This window comes from Rutilus rutilus, assembly GCF_951802725.1.
Source record: "Rutilus rutilus genome assembly, chromosome: 25".
Classification (NCBI taxonomy): Eukaryota; Metazoa; Chordata; class Actinopteri; order Cypriniformes; family Leuciscidae; genus Rutilus; species Rutilus rutilus.
This window is the reverse complement of record NC_140229.1, coordinates 14,778,967-14,803,118: the sequence shown is the minus strand read 5'-3', so window position 1 is coordinate 14,803,118 and position 24,152 is coordinate 14,778,967. Positions and strand designations below refer to the sequence as shown.

The 24,152-nt window shown below is 36.3% G+C and overlaps 1 protein-coding gene across 2 annotated transcripts; it reads right to left on the bottom strand.

Annotated features, from left to right (window-relative positions):
• Nucleotides 1-2,310: 2,310 nt before the first annotated feature.
• postna (periostin, osteoblast specific factor a) lies at nucleotides 2,311-23,545 on the bottom strand. Of its 2 annotated transcripts, XM_084400923.1 has the most exons (27): nucleotides 23,523-23,545; nucleotides 23,279-23,410; nucleotides 22,364-22,462; nucleotides 18,282-18,346; nucleotides 17,616-17,773; nucleotides 17,233-17,394; nucleotides 16,095-16,241; nucleotides 15,784-15,925; nucleotides 13,445-13,657; nucleotides 13,123-13,257; nucleotides 12,730-12,878; nucleotides 12,320-12,456; nucleotides 12,061-12,191; nucleotides 11,847-11,977; nucleotides 10,625-10,727; nucleotides 10,338-10,405; nucleotides 10,161-10,206; nucleotides 10,007-10,039; nucleotides 5,838-6,248; nucleotides 5,676-5,741; nucleotides 5,272-5,364; nucleotides 4,163-4,222; nucleotides 4,021-4,080; nucleotides 3,875-3,934; nucleotides 3,262-3,348; nucleotides 3,133-3,174; nucleotides 2,311-2,906 (listed from the first exon to the last, which is right to left on the bottom strand). In XM_084400923.1, exons 2-27 carry the CDS (start codon nucleotides 23,395-23,397, stop codon nucleotides 2,854-2,856), a joined length of 2,970 nt encoding a protein of 989 aa, XP_084257049.1. In that variant the 5' UTR covers nucleotides 23,398-23,410; nucleotides 23,523-23,545; the 3' UTR covers nucleotides 2,311-2,853. The 2 variants fall into 2 exon arrangements, with proteins under 2 accessions (XP_084257049.1, XP_084257050.1); XM_084400924.1 differs by lacking the exon at nucleotides 23,523-23,545 and having other exon boundaries at nucleotides 5,682-5,741; nucleotides 23,279-23,412.
• Between the last annotated feature and the right edge of the window lie 607 nt (nucleotides 23,546-24,152).

Here is a 24,152-nt window from a genome sequence, read left to right as displayed (position 1 = left end):
TTATGTCACAGCATCTTGTTAAACAGGAGGTGCTTCTCAGCTCTATCATTCCAATCACTGCTGATCTTGACACAAACTTACTAATTAAATATCAGTGATATTGCACTCAATTAAGGGCATTTGTGGATCATTACTGATCATTACATAAACTGGATTGGATCATTGTGGTTTGCTATATTGCTGCTACATTAGCACACTACTTTTCCTGATGGCTGAGCGTACTGCGCAAACTTAAACTGAGCTTGACGACGTGGATGTGACATGAGCAGCCTGTCTGACAGTTGTAAGTCTTCTAGTAGCTGTGCCAAGCGAAATCTGAATAATTCCCTTCCGAATCTTGCAGAGACGGAGAGCATGAGTAGGAACTGTCCATGAGCTAGGAGCAACTTTATGACTCTCCATGTGCTTCTCTCTTGACTTTATCGGACTTTATGCCTCCACGTCCCCCCGATTGACTGTGAGCTTCTCCTACTGTCTATACGGTAATTGCAATCGTTAGCCTACTTTTACAAAAACTGCTTCTACAGGGCCATAACGTAAGATACAAGGTAATGGAGCCTTTTATACATTTTCGTGTTTCTTTAGAAATAAACAATGAACAAATGGAGTCTTTAAACGCCTCAGATGTAAAGTTATTCGCTGTCAAAGTGACGCCAAAATGAATGGGAGTCAATGGAATGCTAATAGCAGGTGATGGCTTGTTAGCCAATGGCGGCCCCCGGGGGCGATATTTTTTTTCCCAGGATGGTAGGGAAGACTCATGAATATTCATTAGGGAAGTCATCCCTGATTGGTCTTAACCCCAGTGACGGGTAGGTTTATGGGCGGGGTTAGGGGTAGGTCATCAGACCCCTAGTGACGGTTAGGTTTAGGGGTGGGGTTAGGGGTAGGTCATCAGACCAATCAGGGATGACTTCCCTAATGAATATTCATGAGTCTTCCACTACCATCCTGGGAAAAAAAATATCGCCCCCGGGGGTGGTACGGTTTTCGAGCGCTGAATTGACCCCCTGCTATGCACTCAATTAGATAGACCTACAACCAATGAGAGCGACGGAGTAAGTGACGTAGGCCTATGTTCTTCGTTCATCCTCCGATCGACAAATGCCTTGATCGCGGTTTTCTGTTCCTCTTTTAAAATTAATGCGCTGTCGATATCTTCTATAACAGACGCGATGGCGGAATCTACACATCTCAATTCTCCTGCGGCAGCCTTCTTTGTTGTAAACGAATTCAACCCAAGCGCTCTTTGGTGACGTGGATGTTTACGTTACTGTTGATCATCTGTCCATCATAGTATAAAGCCCGCCCTGACATTTGGATTGGTCCGAACAGCTCTGGTTCGAGCATTGTTGCTCCACAACGGATCAAGTCCAGACCGAACTTCCCGACCTCAAATCAAATTTGATTCTGGGCTGTAACTTCTAGTAGTGTTTAGTTATCCAAGCTTCTCTCATCTCTCCAAACATGAGAAATCCTGTTCGTTATGCAGAAATGTCCCAATGCAAATGCTCACATAGCCTACATGGAAGAATAATAGAACACATATGTGAAACTGCAAGTTCAGCCACAATACACACTTTCTCTGTAGCATTTGTGTGGAGAAAGAAATGGCCTTTTCTATTGTCCTTGAGTTAAGGTCAGTTGTTGTTGGCTTGCTAAAGACAAAGTAAGATCACTAGTCAGTATGACACTTGCACAAAGAACTGTTAAAGAAATGTGCTGAAAGCTGGCAATCTAAAGTTACATAGCAATCACTAGCAATGGCAAAAACAATGCATGTTACATATTAAGCAGATTGAAGTCAGATTGTTTTTGCAACTGCCTGAAAGGTTTTTATATTTGATTTAATTTTAATGAAAATGTTTCTTTATGGTTTTCATTGTAATGGATCATTTGGATCGATATTAGGTGTGAATTTAGCAGCTTTCACTTTAGACCAGTGCAAACAATGGAGAATTTTGAGTGTATATACATCTAAAACAACTTGCTAGACATGTTCATCCTCCCAATGTTTTTTCAATAAAGTATAGGGTTTCAGGTTTAGGAGCAAAGCTTTACTTCTTTCAAACATAAAGTAATCCATATGTCGTGTGTAAAGGCATATACATGCAGCTACATAAGCCCTTACGTCAACATGTGCTTCTTTTACTCTGCAGTGTTAGTTTTTGCATTCACTTCATGTCATTTTTGACGTGCCATGTATCTATAAATGAGGACATAAAGGGATTAACGTGTTTAGCTCACAGTAAACTCAAGATGGATAGCAATGGATAGACTTTTTTCAATAAAATCACAAGTAGTTCTTTTAAAATGAAATTGTTTTATTTATTTATTTTAGCTACATTGAGGCTTATTTCAATGTGATGATTTTAATTTGTACAATTGAAAAGTCTTATCTGTTTAAAAAAAAGTTTTAAGTGAATAAATTCATAAAAATGAACTATAGCTGAATGATGGACAGTTAAAAGCTGCATAATTTAAAGTAAACACAAAAGCCAAAGCTTTGCTGATCCTGATCATATAAAAACGCATTCAAGTGTCGCAATGCAAGCACCATAAAATATAATGTGCACGACAAGCTCAATGACAAGGCTCATACAGTATATATTCAAAGAAACAATATAAACAGCTGGAAAAAAAGGAGCAAAGTCTCTCTTTGTAACCACCACCATTTCTGAGTTGAAGTGGGGTGTTTGCCACACAGATCCAAGATATTACTGCGCTGGTTTGTAATGTGTAAACATTCCATGCGGTTTGTAGCAAAAGTGTATTTTCAGGACAAACACACTGTTCTACAACACTGTCTTTCACTTAAGCTGGATCTCCAAGTACAGTGAGCGTCCATTCATCTCATTGTTTTGGTTTGGAGTGATGCCTGACCAGTCTCACTCTTCGTCTTGATCCTGTGTTTTAGTCCACAAACAAACACACACACACATATATATAAAAGTTAATCTACACATCTATGGTTCATTTTCCTCTTTGTCTGTGGATTATGACAAAGTTGGGTTAAAAAAAAAAAAAAGGTGCTAAAAACTATTTGAAAGTATTTTAAATCTTAATCGGTATAAAAAGAGCAACACAATGACTTTAAGAACACATCAGATGTTAATGAACTGAAATGCATACCTTGTGGTTGTCTGATGGCGGCTCGTTTTTTAAAACGCCCCTCTGAAGGAAAAAAGAAATCAAATCAATTAAACTTTCGGCATCAGATCCTTCTTCATATCATTCGCACCGAGCTATGAAGCCACTAACCCTTGATGATTCTGGTGATTCTCTCAGTTTCTGATTCAAAGAGTTCTGGATTGTCCTTCAAAGATACAATCTTTGAGAAATCTGGCACTAAAAGAGGCATAAAATTTAATTCAGTAAATATTCAAATATGTAATATTATTACACTCAATCATTATCTACTAAAGGGTTCTGTCAGGCACTTCATGTATAGAACCTTCCCAATATGGGTTCATTTTATAAATTTAGTTTTGGTTGATTTTTTATTTTAATTACACTTTATGAATTAAACAGCTCATAAACATACTTTATCTTTAAATAACCCATTAAACATGAAAGTATTATGCCATGACATTTCTCCTTATACAGAACCTTTTTGGCTCTTTAAAGTCTTCTTTAAAATTGAGTGAAGAACTGTAATGTTCTATATTACCTTTTTTCTAATTTTTGAAATAAACTGATAGTTAAATTCTGGCTGATTGTGATAAGTAAGACTAATTAATTCGTGTTTTTAAAGATCGTAAAAGTAGGGGAAATTAGTATGCATAATTACACATCAAATATCAACTGTCCATTTAATTAAAAAAACTACAACAAAAAAATCTCTAATATCAGAAGTGTAAATATCATATCTTACCTTCAATGATCTGCGGTTCTGGTTTAATTACTCTGGTAATAGTGGTTTCCCCTGGTGCACCTTTGAGCACAAAAAGATGAACATTTGATTTGGTTCAAATTTTAAAACCACATATTATGTCTATGTATTTATGTATTACGTCTCACCTTCAGTGATCTGAGACTCTTTCTTGATTACTCTGGTAAAGGTGGTGATCTCTGGTTCGCCTTCAAGCAAAAAGAGAAGTCTATGACACAAACATCTGGGCAAACCCTATATCATATCATCATTTGCTTTATTAGGTCTTACTTTCAACAACCTGGGGCTCTGGTTTGATTACTCTAGTTATAGTGGTGATGCCTGGTCCACCTTTGAGAACAAGGAGACATGAGAACAATGGATGAACAAACTTCTGGGCAAAAGTGAAACTAACCCTGAGCCAAATCAGTGAGTAATAGTGAATAATGAAAGCCTTAATCTTACTTTTACTGTACTGCTTAAAGATTCTGGAGTAAAACCATTCTTTCTTTTAGCTAAATCATAAGTGTGATCTTGCCAAAAATGAATGAAAACCATAAGGTAGGAACTTAAACCAAAAGCATCTGGAGTAGAGCCATATGTGTGAGCCATGGGAAAACCAACGGAGCTTTATTCTGTTACGTAACTAGGGATTGTAATCCATGGGCATAAAATTAGACAGACAAACAAACATTAAACATTACTACACAAGAATGAATCACCGAGTTCACAGCTGTTCTCAATAAAAATGTCAAGCTCTTTAGGAAGCTACAAAAGAGTCTTACAGATCGTAAGCCTTTCAAAATCATAAATCAAATTAATGTTTGTATCAATGGCATAAAAAAATAAAAACAATATGCGAAAGAATCATTGATCATTACATAAGCCAAGGATTACAGGGAAAAGGTGTTTGGCAGCAGAGAAAGATATCTGAAAAAAATTGTGATTTGTTGTGATTGTCTCTTGGGTCAAGTGTAAATGGCTCACTGATTTAAGTTTCATTTGTTCAAAATACATGAACCTTTAAATACAAGTACCAAGGTCAGTGTTATTGTTGACTAAAATCAAAACTATTAAAAATAATTTGCATTAATTGATATAAAGATGAAATAAAATGAACTATTAATATTAGATTAAAAAAATGTAAATGTTGACTTGGCAACTATCTAAAATAAAATAAAATACTAAAACTAAAATTTTAATGAAAACTGAAAAAATATAATAAAAGCTAATCAAAAATACTTTTAATAGCACATAAATAATATGTCATGTTCTATAATGCAGTTAATATCAGATAAAGGGTTGCTTTTACCATTCAGCAACATTGCGGCCATGATATGGGCTTTTTTTTTTTTTTTTATATATAATCCATAACTCAATTAATACTCTCTTAGACCAACCTCCCTGAGTGATTGCATCAGTGATTTGTCTGATGTCTTCCTCCTGGAGCATGTGTACGTCACCATCCTGAAACGTCTGATGCTTGGTTATATCTACAACATATAAAGAGATCATATTTGACATGGCTGTGCCACAAGAATCCTTTCAATGTTGTATCAGACAGAATAGGACAAACAACTTTGTTTACAGCCACTCTGAACCAAACTGAATTGTTTAAGTACGAGGAACTTGTTTTGAGAACAGACTTGAACATGCTGAGTATCTCTTTCTAATCCAGTTCTTACTACACTAGAATCCTTTTTCAAATGTTTAATAAAACCAACTGGACATTTTAACTCTTAACAACTTGGCCAAATAGGAATGTTGAACTATACAACCAAATAAAGCTGTTCAAATTAATGACCTTCACCCATGATTCTCTTGATTTCTCCCTCAGAATCAATTTCACCATCAGATGAGGCACTGTGAGCTGAGCAAAAAGAATGAATGCAAAATCAATGCTACAAGAAAACAGAGTATTTTTTATAAAATTAACCTTGATACTTAATTTGAAGTTCAGACATACTTTCAATGAGCCTTGTGTCTTTGAGCCTTGATGGCTTTCCTTGAACCACTCGTGTAACTTTTGTGATGCTTGGTTCTCCTTCAACCACTCTTGTAACTTTCGTTAAACTTGGTTCTCCTTCAAGTACTCTGGTAACTTTGGTGACTCTTGGCTCTCCAACCACTCTTGTAACTTTGGTGATGCTTGGTTCTCCTTTGACAACTCTTGTAACTTTGGTGATGCTTGGTTCTCCTTCAACCACTCTTGTAACTTTTGTTAAACTTGGTTCTCCTTCAAGTACTCCGGTAATTTTGGTGACTCTTGGCTCTCCAACCACTCTTGTAACTTTGGTGATGCTTGGTTCTCCTTCAACCACTCTTGTAACTTTGATTGGCTCACGCTCAATGACCCTGGTGACCTTGATCTCGGGACCTGTGGGAAAGGTACAAATCCTGTCAGGTGTCATGTCAAATAATAGTGGTCATAATAGTGGTCATGATATTTTCAACAATGTTCTCAGTAGTTGTGAAAAACAAATTATTCAGAGACATTTTCCTTTCTTGGAATAAAGTACAACTGTCTTTTTAGATATGTTTAAGTTAAAGTTAGTGTGGCAAGCAGGGAGGGCTGAAGAGCCGAGAGAACGGATCCTTGAGTGACTCACGGAGAAGCTCCAGATGCATAAAAGGAGGAGTGACGACAGTGAAGGACGAGAGAGGACCAAGTCTGGACTTTAAAGGGATAGTTCGGCCAAAAATGATATTTAACCCATGATTTACTCACCCTCAAGCCGTTCGAGATGTATATGTCAATCTTTTTTCAGACGAACACATTTTCAGTTATTTTAGAAAATGTCTTAGATCTTTCAGTGGTTATAATGTGAAGCTATGGGGTCCACCTCCTTCAAGTCCCAGAAGGCCTTCTGAGGGTAATCCGTGCGGTTTTGTCGTAAAAATATACATATTTAAAACTTTATAAACGAAAATAACTGGCTTCCGGTAGTGGTCGACGCGCGTTCACGGAGATGGATGCTGGCGTATGACGTAGGACGTAGCGTAGGAAGCGTCGTGACGTAGAACGAACGTGACAGCGCAGCCAGAGAGCAGAGCAAAACAAAACTCTACGTTCGTTCTACGTCACGACGCTTCCTACGCTACGTCCTACGTCATACGCCAGCATCCATCTCCGTGAACGCGCGTCGACCACTACCGGAAGCCAGTTATTTTCGTTTATAAAGTTTTAAATATGTATATTTTTACGACAAAACCGCACGGATTACCCTCAGAAGGCCTTCGTTTATCCCCCTGGAGCCGGATGGATTACTTTTGTGAAGGATGCATGCACATTTTGGGACTTGGAGGAGGTGGACCCCATAGCTTCACACTATAACCACTGAAAGATCTAAGACATTTTCTAAAATAACTGAAAATGTGTTGAGAGTGAGTAAATCATGGGTTAAATATCATTTTTGGCCGAACTATCCCTTTAAGTTGTTTTTTGTTTATGTAGGTGCGGCAGTCGTTCGTGAGGGACTGCCGCTTTACTTTCGTTTTGTGTTTGTTTATTTGGTAACACTTTATTTTGATGGTCCCTTTTGAACATTCTGTTGACTATAAGTAGCTTTGCAACTACATGTCAACTAACTTTCATTAGAGTATTAGTAGAGTGTCTGCTTAATATCTACTAACTCTTTATTGTGATGTTCCCTCAACAGACATTCTACTGTCTACATTCTACTTTGCAACTACATGTCAACTTATTCTAACCCTAACCCTACCAGTCTACTAATACTCTACTAACACTCTAATGAGAGTTAGTAGACATGTAGGTGCAACGCTACTTATAGTCAACAGAATGTGTTAAAGGGACCATCAAAATAAAGTGAAACCGTTTATTTTGATATTAAAGTATGTTGCTCGTTTGCCTGTTCCGGCTTCCTTCTTCCCTGAATTACTAACCTTGCTACAGTCAGGTTTGCTTCCAATTGCAGCGAACTTGTTCTGAAATCTATTCGTGCATTGTGCCAAAGTGAAATAAATCACAAGTAAATTATCAAAGATGAGAATGGAAGTCAAAGCCAGTCATTAATAGTCACTGGAGCTTTCAGAGCTGTTAATGAACACCACGTCTGCCTTTCTCATAGACACTGCAACAGGGGTCACGTTTCGTGCTACTGCTGGATTCATTAAACAAAAATCAGGGTATTCTGCCAAAGATGAGATAAGACATTGTGCACATGTGGCTGTGGATCTGGATCTGGATCCTGACTTTTTTTGATTGCAGGCTCAGCATAAATGGTACTTTGTGATTTATGGTGGTACTCAAACACAGTGTGCACTGACTGTATATAAGGAAAAAAAAAAACTACATTACACATACACACACACACACACACACACTACCGTTTAGGGTCGGTTTCATGTTTCAGTAATCAAGAAGTCTTGACTGGTGAGCAGACCAGAAGTGTTTATATGAATTTTCTATTTTAGTATATTTTATTGTGAATTATTGTGTAGTGTATTTCTGTGATGCGATGCTGAATTTTCAGCATAATTACAGTCTTCAGTGTCGCATAATCCTTCAGAAATCATTCTAATATGCTGATTTAGTGCTCAAGAAACATGTCTTATTTTTTTATCAATGTTAAAAACAGTTGTGCTGCTTAATACTTTTTTTGTGGGAACAAAATATGATACACCTTTTTAGGATTCTTGATGAACAGAGTAAAAAAGCATTTATTTTAAATTGAAATCTTTTATAACATTATTATTATAATTATCATGATCAATTCATTGTGCCCTTGCTTAATAAAAGCTTAATAAAATCTTACTGATATGGTTTGGTCACACTCAACATTTAATTCATTGATTAAACCATTTACTTTGTCGTTATAAAGGTTTCATTGTCCTCTGTGTGGTTTTAAAGACTGATTGGAACCATGACAGATGCACAATTCGATAAATGAATGACATATGCGAATGTTTCCCTGTAACATCGACTTATTAAATTAAGCCGTACAAAGTCTCCAAATGACTTGACTTTCATCAGTCACATCTGTATTTAATTTATAACTTGCTTTGTCATTAAAAGATCTTTCATGGAAAAAGTTTGTCTATCATTTACTAATAAGTAAGGGTCCCGCTATGGGATTGGGTCTCTTACAGCGGTACCCTCGCAAAGGTTCCAGAGAATCTGGGGTTGAATCTGAGGTTCTAGATCAGTGGTGTCCAACTCCAGTCCTCGTGACCCACTGCTCTGCACATTTTGTATGTCTCTCTTATCTGACACACTCAGTTCAGTTCATGGAGTCTCTCCTAATGAGCTGATGATCTGGTTCAGGTGTGTTAAATAAGGGAGACATACAAAATGTGCAGAGCAGTGGGTCACGAGGACTGGAGTTGAGAAACACTGTTCTAGATCTGACCAGCCCTCAGAGGATTCATCAACACTTGTGATTGTAAAGTAACACATAAAAGGCTTCCGAATTTTAGATGCTGTCAGTGTGTATACATTGGTTCAGCCAATGTCGGGCTGTTTTGACACACATTAGCTTTACAAAATTGTGGGACTATTATTATTTTTTTAAGAAGAAAGGTAGCTCTGCTCTAGGTCGTAATTCTCGCAACCACTGCCAGTACCTAAGCTTTAATCAGTTTTTACCTTCACAAATACACATTTTAAGCCAAGTTTCCAATAGCTTCAATTCACATAAATTCCATTTAAAATTTTCTGAGCTTCGACATTCACTCCTACTCAACAGGAAGGTCTCCTGCCATGGTCTGAGGCGAAATCCTCTCTCTCTCTGTCTCGAATGGCTCTTTATCTGCTGTATCTGTCCAGCGACTGCCGCAGGAGATACCAGTGCTGGTTCAATCCAACAAAACAACATGTTCTCGCTCTCCTCTGGGGCTCTATGATCAATCAGGTTTACTTGGAGCTGCATTTGAGGCGAAGTTCAGGCTCGTTGTTGTATTGAATAATAATTGAGTAAATACATAATTGTACAAATGTCTAAAAGAGCTTCTGGGAATAATTGGCTGGCAGAGAAGGGCTTGCCTGAGGAGCTCAGTATCACATAAAATAAATGAATGCTTATGGATGTAGAAAGGGTGTGAGTGGATGGGAAAAAGAGTTGCCATTTAGTGAAATTAAATTAAATTAAATTAAAAAGTGATGAAATAATGTTCTACCTGTCTCAATGAAATGTGTAGTTGTAGTCCTCCCTGCAATGAGAAGCACAATTTTCATTAATAAAAAGCATGTCAAATATAACCCATATGTCCTTGATGATGTTATGTGGAACTTAAAGAGAAATGACACTGAGAGGGTTGAAACTGAACTTACTGATGAATGTAAGTGGAATCTCACGGTAGGTGAATCCAGATTCAAACTATACACAAACCAAACCAAAAATAAATAAATAAAATAAAAGCAACTGATAAAACAGGATGTGTGCTGGACTGTGATGGATGGTTATATAATGTGAGTAAGTGTTCAGATATGATGTGTGTTCTGCTGTACCTTCAGCTGCATGTATTTGATGAGTCTCTTCAGCAGAATCAATATGTCTTCACTGCCAACTGGCAGATCTGTGAAATTCAGTAAAATCTTCTATTAAGCTCTAGGGACTGTGTCTTATGTTTCAGGAATTGTACAGTTATATAAGAGTTGTGAAATCAGGTTCATTGAAGATGTAGTCGATCTATGCAATTGATTTTGACTTAATGCATGTAAAAGTCCCACCAAACAATATCACATCTTAAAGATATTTGCATATAAACGCACATTCATTGCTTTTAATACTTTACCTTGTGGATATAATATAGTCTTCACTACATGGACCACTCCATTGGATGCCATAAGATCAAAATCTGGAACCTCCACTGAATTTACATGGATGGAGTTGTTAACCTGAGTATAAGGTGGTGTTAATAATTAAATTACTTTTTTTAAATTAGCATTGATTAGACGAGAGGAAAAAAATATATACAATTAATATTTCATAAAAATATTATACACACACACACATTATATATATATATATATATATATATATATATATATATATATACATACATATATATATATATATATATATCATGCATAAAATAATATTAATAAAAAAATATATAATAATAATAATGTGAGCCTAAGTGGGATCATCTTACAAAACCCTTTGAAACACTTCAGCACATTTAGAAAAATACAACAGCTGGACATTATATTTTAAGAAGTCACTTCCTAGCTTTTGCTCTTTTTGTGAGATATCTCTTGACTAAAGTAAATTTACATTTACAGTGCTGATATCTGTTTTCAGCAAAGGAAGTGTCTGGACATTAGGAGACCTATTGTTCCAACTTTTAGAGGGAGTTAGGGATGGAGGCGTTGGAGGCTGAGATTTGAGCTATGTTGATTTTGATTGATGGCAACAAACTGTCTGGAAGTTATGACCTTATCACTTAGCAATGCTCTAAATTCACACACAAAAGGCCCAATGCCATAGACCCTCGGCTCTACACAAACATACAAATAAAAAAGTTCATAGTCCTAATTAGGATGAGATGATGTATATATATATTTTTTATAATCAAGTCAGTTTTATACTCAATGTTAACATGCTGGTATGGTTTCCTGTAAAGGATTTACGTGAATGTTCTGGATTTGGTTCATGGAATTTCTGAGAACAGACACAGGAAATGTGTCCTGCGTCTAATTGCATTGTCTGACGATAATCGCATGTCAGGTCCTTCCCTCTCGTGTGCTACAAAAACATTGGTATTGGCTCAAATTCAAAAGTCACTCTTTCCAAGTCAAACAGTTTTATTATTGGGTGTGCAAAGGCCCTTTAAACATTAATCATGTAACTGGAAAAGCTAATTATAGATTTTTTTTTCTCATGATCGCTGTTGGGAAAAAGCTGCCATTTGAGGAATTCTCTGTGTTTTCACTGATTACGGTGTTTAATCAGATAGACTTGGCTTGTTAGTCGCTAAAAACCACGACTGGTAGAGATGCTATCAATGTACTTACAGACTGCACTTGAAGGTTGTTGCCCTGTATGGTCTTGAGAAGATTAGTCACTCCACCCTCCAGTCCTCCATTAATAAAGACGCCATTGCTAAAATGGTAGAGCAGGATTGCCCTGAGCGCGTTGATGTCACCTGGATAAGAGAATAGTCACTGGTAACCTGTGAGGAAGCAGACCAAGCTAATGTTGGGCATGTTAGAGGGAATTTTTTTTTACTTTTTAAAAGAGTGATGTCTTCCTCTGTCAGGGTGCCAAAGGAGGCATCGATAGGAGCAAAGAGTGTGTACGATCCCTCCTGTTTCAGCAGGTCTGTCAATCCAGCACTCTCCATCAGAGACAAGAAGATTCTGGAACAGATCAGCCAGTTGATAAATCATATGGACTTAAGAAATATTTTTAATAGAATTCTATACTATAAAAAATGTGTATAGATTAATAAAATAGTAATCATTTCACATCACAATGATAATCTCACTTGAATCGTCCATCTTTAAAGAGCAGCTCATAGATGGTCGCCTCGGGTGGCTGGATCAGGGACCTCATGAGATGAAGGACTCCATTACTGCCTTCTCTGCTGCCTCTGACCATACATGCATTCTCAATACACACAGCCTAAAAAACACACACGAGGAGGAGAATGAAATGATAGTTGAGCTTTGGACATTTTACAGAGCATTGAGAAACAATATATTCAGACAAGGAGGAATTTCAGGTCTACAAACTTACCTGAAGCAAATATACAAGTGTATAAAACTTAACTGCCAAAGACCAGAGCAATAAAGCATATAAAAAGTGGTTGTTTGCACAATAATTGTTTGCAGGTCCTCAATCTTTCTCTAAGTCTCTTTCTCTTAGACAAAAACAATAGTAGTCCTTGTCTCTCACCGTGCGATAAATAAAGACTCGGAGCAGTTTTCCTCCAAGGGTCTCGAGCAGCTGGCCGTTGTAGAGTTCATTCAGAGAGACCTTGAATCTCAGGATGTGGTTTTCCAGAATAATCTTCAGGAGACGCTGATCCATGGACATTACCTCATCTGCAAGACAGTTGATGAGGAGACATTTGAAGTTATTCTGACTGGAATTCAGAAGTGTAACTATATTAAACCCAAACTGAAGATCATACATACATACATATCATGTATGTATGTATGTATCTATATATATACAGACACATTCTACATATTTTACATTAATAAAGTTTATTCAGGTCTTTTCTATTAGAAAAAGAAAGGAAAAACAGACTCCTATCTCTGCAGAAACATCCTGTATTTTGCTCACCGGAGAAGGCTACATTCAGTGGGGCGAGAAGAGTATACTCAGTCTCAGGCTGCATGGCTGCAGAGAGGCCGAGCTCGGACACCATGTCACCAAAGATGCTCTGAGATTTGCTCACAAGCTCCATCACCTGCTTGGCTGCAAGACACATAAAAGATCCACACTAGACTTCAGATTGAGATTTAGATATTATATTAGCATCAATAAAGTTGTATATTTTAATATCTGTTGATGTATGACATGTGGGTGTGATTTTTTGGGAGAGTTAACCCTTTAAGATCAAATAATGTCAGGCTGAACACAGTGGGCATGTACAGAGTCTCACCCGAGTCAGGCATGAGCACCTGGTCGATCAAATGAATGACCCCATTGCTGGTGACAATGTCCTTCTTCAGCACCATCTTGATACCATTGACCGTAAGGCTCTCGCCATCACATCCGATCTCAATATTACTGCCCTCAAGAGTCCCGTAGATGGAGCCTGCCATAATGGCCTCAGAGCACTGCGCTGAGTTCAGGAGGTGGTACTGCAAAAGGGCTTGGAAAAATAACCAGAAAGAGAGAGATAAAGAAAGGATTGAAAGATAAACAGTGTGGTGACCTAAATCTTCATAGTCCAGAAAGCTTTGGTCTACAGACCTCCAAAGACAATTAAAAACACAGAAGCTCATGTTGACCGCCGGGACATACACCCAGTTCTTCCTTTGCGGGGGCAATCTGGTGGAGATTTGAGACTCTTACATCAACTGTGATCTGTGATATGACTTTCCCAGCAGCTGAGCTTATTTCCTGCATCTGTTTAAGCAGTACATGCGTGTGCATTTTGACAAGTTTAAGTGCTTCGCCAAACCAAGATATTCAAGATAGCCTTCTCTGAATCTACACTTTGTAACATGGGCTACTGGATAACAGTCTGCTGTGGGGTCAACATCAGTACTCAAGGGTGGCCACAAAGGGAAAAAATGGGAAACTTTAGAGCAGTGGTTTACAATTCCACTTGACAGCCTCAGCACACTTTCAATGTCCCGCAAGATGATTAAAATGATTTTTTAAACTTTAAAATAAGGTAAATTAGCTAAAATAAAGATCTTATCTGGCATTATTTTTTATATTTAATTGTACATTATATAATATTTTAATTGATTTCATCAACAACTGTCATTTTTATTAGGAACCATACATGGGATTTCTTAAAAGTGTGATTTCTATACCAAAAAAGTCAAGGAAATTAATAAAATCTTAAAAAGCTATTGGGATTTCTTTAATGGAAATATCATTTTCTAGTTATTTCAAGCTCTAAAATGTTTATTGCGGAGAAATTGCTCTTTGTGAGTAAATAATAATAATTATAAATCCCATAATCATGAACAACTGGAAAAATCATGTAAATGTACTGGTCATAATATGTGTTAACCCTGAATCACGCTCAGTACTTGAAACTTGAGGAAACCAGTGCTTTAGGATTTTTTTTCCTGTATGCTATTGGCCAGAACCCTGATGTCTGATCTGCTTTAATGATTGATGTATTTGCACATTGCATTTGTACCACATCAGTATAGGTTCTTGAGAAAACTAGCCTCAGAAGAAATTCATGTTAACATCAAAGCTAGACTAAATGTCTCTACGTTATTTTCTTTTAACACTTTTCCTATAATGATAATCTAATCTAAAAGGTCACACAGATTAGATTAGTTGTAAATAGACTCTTTTCATAACCAATATTTGTGGCCTTTTCTTTGTGAAACTGTGTCGTGGGGAAAACAGACATACTTTTGTCTGTTACAACACTTATAATGGTCTGACCACAAAATACCTAATCTTTTTCACCAAAATCCGATGAAGTATTATTCAACATTTAAGCATTTCCCATCCTGTTAGACTTCTTGACCAAACTTGATTTTGGATCCCTGCGGTCAGATCTGCTGTTTGCCCGCCGTCTGAGAATGTGGCACTGCTTGAATTGGACTGCATTTGTGGAGTTTACTTAAAACATGAGGCTGCTAGTCTTTCAAATCTTTGAGGGTGATTATTTCATCCTGTGCACGTTTTGTGTGCACATACACTGCCTTTCAAAAGATGGGGGTCGGTAAGATTTTTAAATGTTTTTGAAAGAAGTCTTTTCTGCTCACCAAGGCTGCATTTATTTGATCAAATACAGTAAAAACTGTAATATTGTAAAAATGTTTTAAAATGCAATTTATTCCTGTCACAAAATACAGTAAAAACACTAATACTGTGAAATATTATTACAATTTAAAATAAGTGTTTTCTATTTTAATGTATTTTAAAATGTAATTGATTCAGCATCATTACTGATTTGGTGCTTAAGAATAATTTCTTATTATTATCATCTAAACAGTTGTGCTGCTTAAAATTGTTGTGGAAACCGTGATTAAAAAAAAAAAAGTGTTTACTGTGACTTTTGATAAATTTAATGCATCCTTGCTGAATAAAATAAATTCTTTCAAAAAGAAAATCTTACTGACCACAAACTTTTAAAAAGGAAGTGCACTTTGTGATAAAGACTTTAAAACCACAGTAGCAGTATTACCTCTAGCTTTGTAGTGCATCAAGACTGCAACCCCCTGAAAACACTTGAAAACAGAGATAAATAATGTTCTGTGGTTCTGGTCTACTACAATATACAGTAAGTAATATGTTTACCTTGAAGTACAGTTGGGTCACTCATAAGTCTCTCCATGACGTCGCCGCCTAGTTTATCAAAGGCCTCGTCGGTTGGAGCAAAAAGTGTATAGTGTCCGGGCTCTCCCAGTTGGTTCTGGAGACCCGAATTCACAGCAACTGTCTATAAAAGACGTCAAACAAGATGTTTGTATAAACTTGACTCTCAGAAATCATATGCCCCTGCTGAGGAATAATTTTTCATCTGTAATGTTTCCTATCAAATGTTCAGAAAGCCTCCAAGGATTTTTAGTTATATTAATTTACAATAGCACAGTCATAATAACACATACGTTCAGTATACTCAGATCATCATTGTTTTCGATCACATCCTTTATCGTTTGGCTTATAGCGCTGATGACCCGATCAATGACATGCACAACTCCGTTAGTGGCAACCTGGTTGCCGTGAATAATCCGGGCACAGTTCACAGTGACAACCTGTAAAACATTGAAACAGATCAGTTTAGTGACTTTACAAACCTGCATTACTTTATTTATTCTGTGAAACAAAAGAAGATATTTTAAAGAAGACTTCAACAATTTGTGTGCATACAATGCAAGTCAATGGGGTCCAAAACAACCTTGATTGGACCCCATTGACTTTCATTAATCTTTTTTTTTTTTTTTTTTACTTGACTTAATGAAAGTCAATGGGGTCCAATCAAGGTTGAAGGTTGAAGTCTTCTTTAAAATATCTTCTTTTGTTTCACAGAAGAAAGAAGGTAATGCAGGTCTGAAACGACATGAGGATGACTATATGATGGCAGGATCTTCAAAGAGCATTTCATAACAGTTTGGCAATTGTTAAAGGGATAATTCACCCAAAAATGTCACCCTCAAGTTGTTCCAAACCCGTAATACAGTAGTTTCTTTCTTCTGTTGAACACAAAGTAAGATATTTGAAAGAATGTTGGAAACCAAACAGTTGACGGTAGCCATTACTTCCATAGTGGAAAAAAATACTATGGAAGTCAATGGCTACCATCAAGTGTTTGGTTACCAACATTCTTCAAAATATCTTCTTTTGTGTTCAACAGAAGAATGAAACTCATACAGGTTTGGAACAACTTGAAGGTAAGTAAGTGATGACAGAATTTAAATTTTTGGGTGAACTATCCCTTTAACTAAAACTAAAAACAATTAAAACATATTTTTTGTTAACTGAAATAAAGCAGAAATAAAATTTTACAAGAAAAAATGTTTAAATTTTTTTTAAATAAAACTACACAAAAATTAAACCGGAAATAAATTAGCTAAGCTAAATAAAAAAATTAAAAAACTATAATACTGACAAAAACACAAAACAAAGTTACACTAATATCAAAATGAAAGTTAATTCAAAATATGAATAATAGTATATAATACTAAAAAAGCCTATACTGTACACAGTTTCACACACACAGTAAATTTGAAGAAAAGAGAAACATACTCCATTCGAGTAGTGATTGATATAGAGGCCTTGTTTGTTATACATGGACTTCAGGGTCAAATCATTCTTCAGGTCCTTAGTGAGAAGCCGTTTGTTGACCATGTGATAGTGGAGTGCATTGTAAAGCTCAGTGTTTCCCCTGGCCATGGCAGCTTTCAATGCCTGCAAATATACAGAAATGACGTTAAAATGTAATAACTTTGCTCTGGGAAAAAAAAGTTAGAAGAAAACGACAGCATGATGACATGTTCCTCAATTTATTTCTTTTTAATAAGTTCCGTTCAAGTGTGCTTATTAATAATGCATGCATTTAACCGATTTAAACATAGCATGCAAATACTGCGGCTCGAATGAAGCAGAACATGGCCTGGAATGCGACTCACGGGATCTAACTCTTCCCAGGCATCGTCACTGGGCGCAAACATTGTGTAAGATCCTGCTCCCTCGATTTCTTCCCTCAGTTTGGATTGGTCAGCGTATCGCTGCGTGATCTTGGCTTTCACCAGATCCAGGGTGCCATAAACACTGTCGATAGGGGCCACTGGGTGTGGAGTGAAATTTACAGGAAATAAGCACAAAGAGTTGCATGCACAGTTTCTATCAAATAAATAGATTCAGTATAGAGTTACAATACAGCATATAATCCAAAGTCAGATGATGTGAACCTCGAGTCCACGTTCAAGACAAGCTGTGGCTCATTAATCATGTTTAAATACAGCCAGCTGGGTCTGGTGTTTGTTGAGAGAACAAAAACTAATGTTCTCCTCCACTGAACTCATAGCCAATGAATAACTTGACATTTAATCTAAGCATGACCTTAAACTGAAGTTAAATATATTATAATTGTTGGCGCAATCCAATATACCAATAAAAATAACCATATGTATTAACTTTTGACATGTGAATGTTAAGTTATTTGCGCTACAGACATGATTGACAACTCAAATCGTGCTTATTGCAACTTTCTAACAACCACACAGACAGCAAACTCATAATAAAAAATTAAACACTATGTAATATTCCTACTGATAGTATGAATGAATACAGACCTGCAGGGCAACCACGCTTCCCGTCTAACTTCATATAACCTGGGCAGCACTCATATAATACCATCCTGCATGGAAAAAAGAGTAAAAAAAAAAAAAAAACAGTCAAATTTATGGAACATATGACATGTTTTTGGTATGGCATATTAAATATTTTTTTATTCTCTACCTAATTTGTTCCTTTGTTACAAAATGGAAGAATTGACATTTTGTTCGTATTCGGTCCAGAAAACTCATGATAAATTATTTTAACATGTCTACACAGATGTGTCTTTTTCAAATAAAACATGTTTGTTCAACCATCTGGAGTTTTATCTGGATTTGTTTTTAATTTAGCATAGCCTTTTTCTCTACATTTTTGCAGTTTTTATAAATCAAAATGTGTCACAAACTGCTGGACTTAATATTCATGGTTACAAATAAGATGAACATTTACATCATCCACTATAAAAATATCAAAACTTAGAAAATACCAATGAAAAGACACTAAAATACCCTTTCTATTCAAAGACAAAAACATCTCTATATTACAGACAACTATATAACTTCTCCTAAGAATATATGTTCTATGACGGTAGGTTCCACAGTATTACCTCATCTGCAAATCCTCAAATATTTGACAACATAAGAGGGCAACGACCCAAATCTGAGCCAGGCCTGGCAGAGGAAGTATATTGCCTGAAATGTGTGAGGTCACTTGCCTTTGGGCTGTTTTGACAGAATAATGATTGATGTTCATTTTTGACAAATAACTTCAACTGGTATCTCTATAGTATATCTGACATGCAGTGGGGAAACATGTGAAGCATTCCAGTGGTTTCTTGAACACATCAAGAGCGTACAGCTTGATATGTGCTCTCAGGGGGAATTTTGTCGCTCAGGGGGGGCTCAGGTCTCAGTAACGTTTTAGATACTTTTCATCAACTTCCTAAGGGAATTTAAAACTTGATGCAAATTTAGACAGTAGCAGACATATAAAATTATGGTATGTTTTGCTAATGTTCCCATTAAGTTATAAAAACATCATTTGTGAACGTTAAAAACATCCCTTTTTTTGATTATGCAAACTTTAAGGAAACATTCAATTGTATCATTTTGCAAACATTACTTTTGAAAGTTCTCTGAATGTTCTGAAACAAGCAGTAACATTGAAAAACATTCTGAGAACGTTCCCTGTTAACTGGGATGTATGTGATACTCTTTTACAAATTCCTGATTTCAAATTTAAATCTTTTAATGCAAACTTTTTATTTCGGCAAATCTGAGCACGAGATCTCTTCTGAAACTCAAGAGGAGACACATTTGGTACATTTAAAGCCTTTTCGTCATGAAAAAATAAAATATTATACTTTTTTTTTTTTTCATGACGAAAAGGCTTTAAATGTACCAAATGTGTCTCCTATATATATATATATATATATATATATATATATATATATATATATACATATTTTATTTATATATATATAATATTTTTTATTTATTTTGTCATACTGTCATACTTATTTATTTACCCCATACAATGGGGTCCATCAACTGTTTGGTTACCCATATTCTTCAAAATATCTTCTTTTGTGTTCAGCAGATGAAAGAAATGTATACATGTTTGAAACAACTTGAGGGTGAGTAAATGATGACTGAATTTTCATTTTGGGGTGAACTATCCATTTAAGAGTAAATAATAATTTGAATCTTAGCACTTGCCTAAAAGCTAAAAGTTCTAACCTTGCATTAAAAAAAAGGCTTTCCAACAGCTGTCTGCAGATGGCGTGTAGATAATTCTCCCATGACTAATGTCGTTACCCGCAGTTCTTAGTTCTCAGCCCTGCTGTTTGTCAGAGACACACACCTGACACTGCACAGATTAAAATGCTCTTTTTTCTTTTGTTATCATCTAGAGGCGCAGACTTTGCAGCTGTGGTGGAGTTCATCCACTGACACTGAACAATGTTCCCAGTGTTGATAAAGGAAGGAAAAAGGAAGCCAGCAGGATCCCTGAGAGAGGCCTGACTCAAACTTTCCCCTAGGCGCCCAGAGGAGAGACAGCAAGCTGGGCAGCTCCGGACCTACTGCTGCCCAGATTTTAGTCAGGGGGAACTGGGGGGGAGACGCCAACCAGGGGTGATTATTTTGTGCTTTTATTATTTACCTCCCAGTAGACACATTTAAAATTGCTTTCATATGTTTTCTACTGTGACCAGAGAGGCTGCAGCCATACTGTAAATCCAAGAGTAACACAACACTACAGGTGAGAAAAAGGATGACAATTGAGCTGTATCATAAAACTCACAGGAGTCAGGACATTAATTAACATACACAGGAGACTCTTTCTTTATAATTCTCTGTAAGTCTCTCTTGAGAAGATTGAACTGGGGGCAACGGTTATTTAATTCAAATCTTAAAAAAGGAGCTGAGAACATTTTATTTGCTTTCTCTCTACCAAAATCAATGTTTGTCTGATGACTACAGGCATGAAGAAGAATCAGTCATTTAGGTTCCTGGACATGCTGCTGCATGATTGAACACAGCCGAACACACACACACACACACACACACGTTGTATTTTCATGTTTTATGGGGACATTCCATTGACATAATGATTTTATATTGTACAAACTGAATATTCTATCCCCTTACACTAACCCTACTACTAAACCTAACCTACCCATCACAGAAAACTTTCATATGACATCACTTAGTATGATTTATAAGCTGTCTTCCTCATGGGACCAAAAATGTCCCCACAAGGACAAGGATTTCAGAAATTGCCATCTTTCTGGGGACATTTTATCATTATAATGAGTCTACCAGGCCACACACACACATACTGTACACACAAATATATTTATATATATATATATATATATATATATATATATATATGGTTAAAAAGATACAATTTATGATTTGTCTATATACATATAATTTATATATATATATATATATACACTGTAAAAATTATATATATATATATACTAGTGACTGATCACATCTAAATTTTTCAGTTAGTCTGATGTATTATTTCTCATTGAGCCAATGTTAACAGACTATTGCAAAGACTATTTAAATTGGCCCAAGTGCAATTCTTGTTGCAATAGTCTGTTAACATTGGTTCAATGAGAAATAATACATCAGACAAATTGAAAAATTTTTATGTGACCAGTCACTAGAAAATTTTGACTTGGAGAGGTTAGAATTTTTGTACAGTGTATATATATATATATATATATATATATATATATATATATATATACATAAATGGCAATATAAAAACAAATAACATGAACAATGAACACAAATGACCATCAACAATGATATATGCAGAGACATAAAAAACTAAAACAGAAAAAAAAAAAAACTACAATCAAACACAGACTTTTCCTGAGGCCAAATGTTTTTCTCTGTTCTGTTACATATTGCAGATCTCTGCCAGTGGAAAGGCTGAGTTGAGCCTGAAAAGTTTAGCCAATTACTAGTCACCCGTCCCTAAGGCTTCCATCGCAGTCTTACAGAGCCCAGAAACATGCTTACCTCATCCTCTCAGTGAAGATGCAGTAAATTAGAGTGGCATTGAGGAGAAAACGGAGAGAGAAGCCACTGGAGCAACAATAAATATGTCAAGTCAGAGTCAGCGCACATGAGCTGCGGTTCATCTGCCATAAACAAGTACAGTTAGATGCATTTGGCTGACAACTGTTCTATTATCCTGCTGAGAGCTGAGAGAAAGGCTCCAAAGTGTAATATGTTTTTAATAATCAATCAAGTATTTGGCCCAGCTTGTTTTGGCAAAAATCCAACTGTCTTGAATCCTTACTAATAAAAAAAAAAAAAAAATAATAAAAAAAAAAACTGATCTGTATGAAGTGTACAAAATAGTTTCAAATGCTTCCGTTTCATTCACTATCCTTGAACACACCCTACAGCACAGAACAAGCCTAATCAATGTACCGGTAATCCATCACCTTTGTGACCCATCTTTACCCTGAGAACCACAGGCGCCGTTTCACGGCGACCTCTGACGAGATCACGGGCAGAAACCTGGCTAAAGCAGAGAGTGTCAGAGTGAAAAGCGATGGATGACTTACGCCTTCTTGCCACAGATGGATTTCTTGTACCAGTTCCTGCATGTGCTGAAGTACTTTTTCTTCGTCCCCATGACCTGCTGTAAAGCGCACACATTGGGCCTGGAAAAAAAAAGAGCGGAGGGAGCATGTGTGTTAAAAAAAAACCCCATCTTGGAATGGTTGATAACTGCAGACATGACAGATTTACATGCCACGGGGTGTTCAGTTAGGCAGGTGATTATATAGAAGTCCTGACAAATTGCTTTAAAGAGCTGACTGAGCAAAAAAGGCTTTAGAAATACATTTATGGTTAATGAATAAAAATTGAAATATTCTCATTTTTTAAATGCCATGTTAATGATACACAGATTTCTGTAATTGTAAAGTGAATAAGTTTAGCAAAAAAAAAAAAATTTGACAAATATTATATCATAAAAATAGTTACATTTATACAAATATATCAATGTAACAAGTAATATTTTAGGATATCACAATATTTGTTTTAATTACATATACATAAGATAATATTTCAATCATTGTAGGCTCATACTGTATAACAAAAAATAACAATAAAAAAATACAGTGGGGGTCTGAGACTCCTAGATACAATGCTTAATTTGTATTTCCTGATAATTCAATACATTTTTGTCCCATTACAAATATTTTGGCAGCATAATTTGAGAAAAAAAGATAACAAAAAAGATTGGTTTTTGGTAGGTTTATAACGTGCTACAATTAAAAAATTATGATATTTAATTAGTATTAAGAAACAGTACAAAATCATTTTACGTACATGTATCTTACATCTCATTGGTTGTTATTGCATTTTTAAAGTGGCCTTATATGTAATTTCTATGTTTGAAGACATTAACAACATTAACAAAATTAACCCCCTCTGTCCCAGTCAGCAAAGGTGAACTTTTAAAACAATCTTACCCTTCTTTCTTAGCCCTGATGCGACTGTGTGTGACTATCTTGTCATAGGCTGAAGACTCCACCTGGTCCAGGGAACTGAGTGCCAGGATGGTCAAGGTGGCTGTAAACAAGAACATCATACTGGAGAATCCCCTGCAGAAGGAATGGGAGCAAGCAACAGGGAACCAGCCTTTATATCACCCCTCCCCTTCTCTTTCTGTCTCAAACACACACAATGACAGAGATTAATACAGAGAGAATCAACCTGCTTCCTATGGATCCGCCCCCTCCATGAGAACCCTGCACGCCTAAGAAGGACCCTCCATATTTACAGAGACAGAAAGAAGAGAGTCAGAAGGTCTTACAATGGTATGACCATCTGGAAATGTTTAGGTGCATTACATATGAAACATCTACATTATATGCCAAATGTTTTAGACATGCTTTGTTCCTTTTAAAAACACATATTCTGCAAGCATTACACCTTTTTTTTATCACTACAGCTTAATATTAATCTTATAAGTGACAGAAAAAGCTGTATCATTCATTACACCATCGCTTACTCAGGTGCTCTGCAGGTTTGTCCTTAGAAACAAGATGTTCATTGTCTGCAGAATGCTACTGAGGGAATCAGATGAAAGGATAATGTCTAATCATACTGCAACTGTTCAATCTCCTGCCAGTTTCTTTATCATCGGGCTATTGTCCATATCTGAAATCTGTCGGTTTTAAGATGGAGCTCTTGGTTCAGGCCTCAGGCGGTCCTTTGGACAAGTCAAAGCCAGATGGGAACTTTTTAAAAGCTCCCAAGAACCATCTGCATTTATCTCATGCTGTCTGGCATGGAAAGGTGTGTGGGGGAAAAAGTGAACCGAGTATGGGAATAATAGTGGGA